Here is a 1,515-nt window from a genome sequence, read left to right on the forward strand (position 1 = left end):
TCAGGGTTCTGGGATCCAGCCCTGTGTCTGCCTCCGGCCTCCGTGGTGAGTCTGGGGGGGTTTCGCCTCCCCCGCGCCCCCTGCCCCTCCCCCCCCACCCCCCCGCCAGCTTCCACTCCAGGGCCTCCAGGCTTGCTTCTCTTTCTCTGGGACCCTGTGAGGGAGCAAGCCCAGAGTAATGAAAAGATGCCGAGAGCCACAGGCTGAGCCAGAGAGGGCAGGATGCAGCGATGAAAGGAAAGAGAGGAAGCAGCCCATTTCTCCGCCCGCCTGGTATCCTTGGAAGCATCCTTCTCCATCCCTCCCTTCCATTACCTTCTGGTGCCCGTAGAACCAGTGGATGGGAGGCGCGGGGAAGCGGTACAGGTCTCGCAGCAGCCGCAGCCTCCGCAAGTAGAGCTTGATGGCCTGCAGCAGGCCCAGCGCCAGGCAGAACACAAAGGCCAGGTACAAGGGCCGCGCCCAGCGCGTCTCGAGCCAGGAGGACTCCATCGCTGTGCGCTGCGCGGTCGCAGGCGGCCTCCGGGGCTCCGGAGGGGATGGGCTTTCCCCGCCTGGCGCCTGAAGAGGATAGCCCAGCCCACCGCGACTCTGTGCCCTAGAGCAAGTTCCGCTCTTCCCCCGGGAGGAGGAAGACCTCTGGGAAGGAAAGCGCCAGCTTGGCCAGAGGAGGCAGTCTCGACTTCTCCGATTTCTAACCCTTTATCAATTGAGGCGAATCTTCATTCAGGGCAACTTTTTTGTTTTGTTTTTAATTTTATTTTTTCAATATTCCAAGATTCATTGTTTATGCACCACACAGGGCAACTTCTTAATGCCCTTCTGGAGTGTCACACTTCAGCTGTGACAGTTTTCAATTATGGGAGGTCAGAATTTAGGTTTCAAAATAATACCAAGGCTGAGGCCATTGTTTTTCTTCTTTGCCACAAATAAATGGTTAAACTACTATGTTAATAAAAACAAAACAAAAACCCAAACACAAAAACCTTTCCCTCTCTGAAACTCTGTCAGAACCCACAGGGATCTGGGAGTTGGGAATGGACATGTATAATCATTACACTTACATAATGTGGCTTGTCCAGTGGTGTGTTGGTAAATGTTTTATAGTTGATCTTCACTCGGATTTCTAGCATTTGCCAATGTCCACCGTGTGTTATTTCAAGCTACAGAAGACGCTACAGATAGGATCAGGGCCCACTACATAATTTGTGGATCCCGGGGCAAAATGAAAATGTGGGGCCTCTTGCTAAAAATTTATTAACAATGCAAGATGATGACAGCAGAGCATTAAACCAAGCATGTGAGTATGCTTCTGAGTATGGGGCCTTGTTTCATGCCTATGAAGCCAGATCTATCCAAGAGACATACATAACTTTGAGAGCATAGAAAATAGGAAAATGTAGCAAAATTATTAGAAAATAATGCAGTTTTGGTACTTATTACTTATTAGGTGGTGAACTAGGATCCAGCAGACCTGACTTCCCAAGCTGCTGTCCCCCTTGCCCCAAATTCAAT

The 1,515-nt window shown here is 50.7% G+C and overlaps 1 protein-coding gene across 1 annotated transcript in view; it reads right to left on the reverse strand.

Annotated features, from left to right (window-relative positions):
* The window catches only part of LOC116860568 (cytochrome P450 4X1-like), a 45,404-nt gene extending 44,780 nt beyond the window's left edge, over positions 1–624 (reverse strand). Inside the window, exon 1 of the mRNA XM_032846631.1 lies at positions 316–624. Coding sequence (XP_032702522.1) covers positions 316–492 — 177 coding nt within the window. The 5' untranslated portion in view covers positions 493–624. The remainder of the gene's footprint in view (positions 1–315) is intronic.
* Between the last annotated feature and the right edge of the window lie 891 nt (positions 625–1,515).

Source organism: Lontra canadensis, unplaced genomic scaffold (assembly GCF_010015895.1).
Source record: "Lontra canadensis isolate GAN:19392208 unplaced genomic scaffold, GSC_riverotter_1.0 scaffold179, whole genome shotgun sequence".
In the NCBI taxonomy this organism is placed as follows: Eukaryota; Metazoa; Chordata; class Mammalia; order Carnivora; family Mustelidae; genus Lontra; species Lontra canadensis.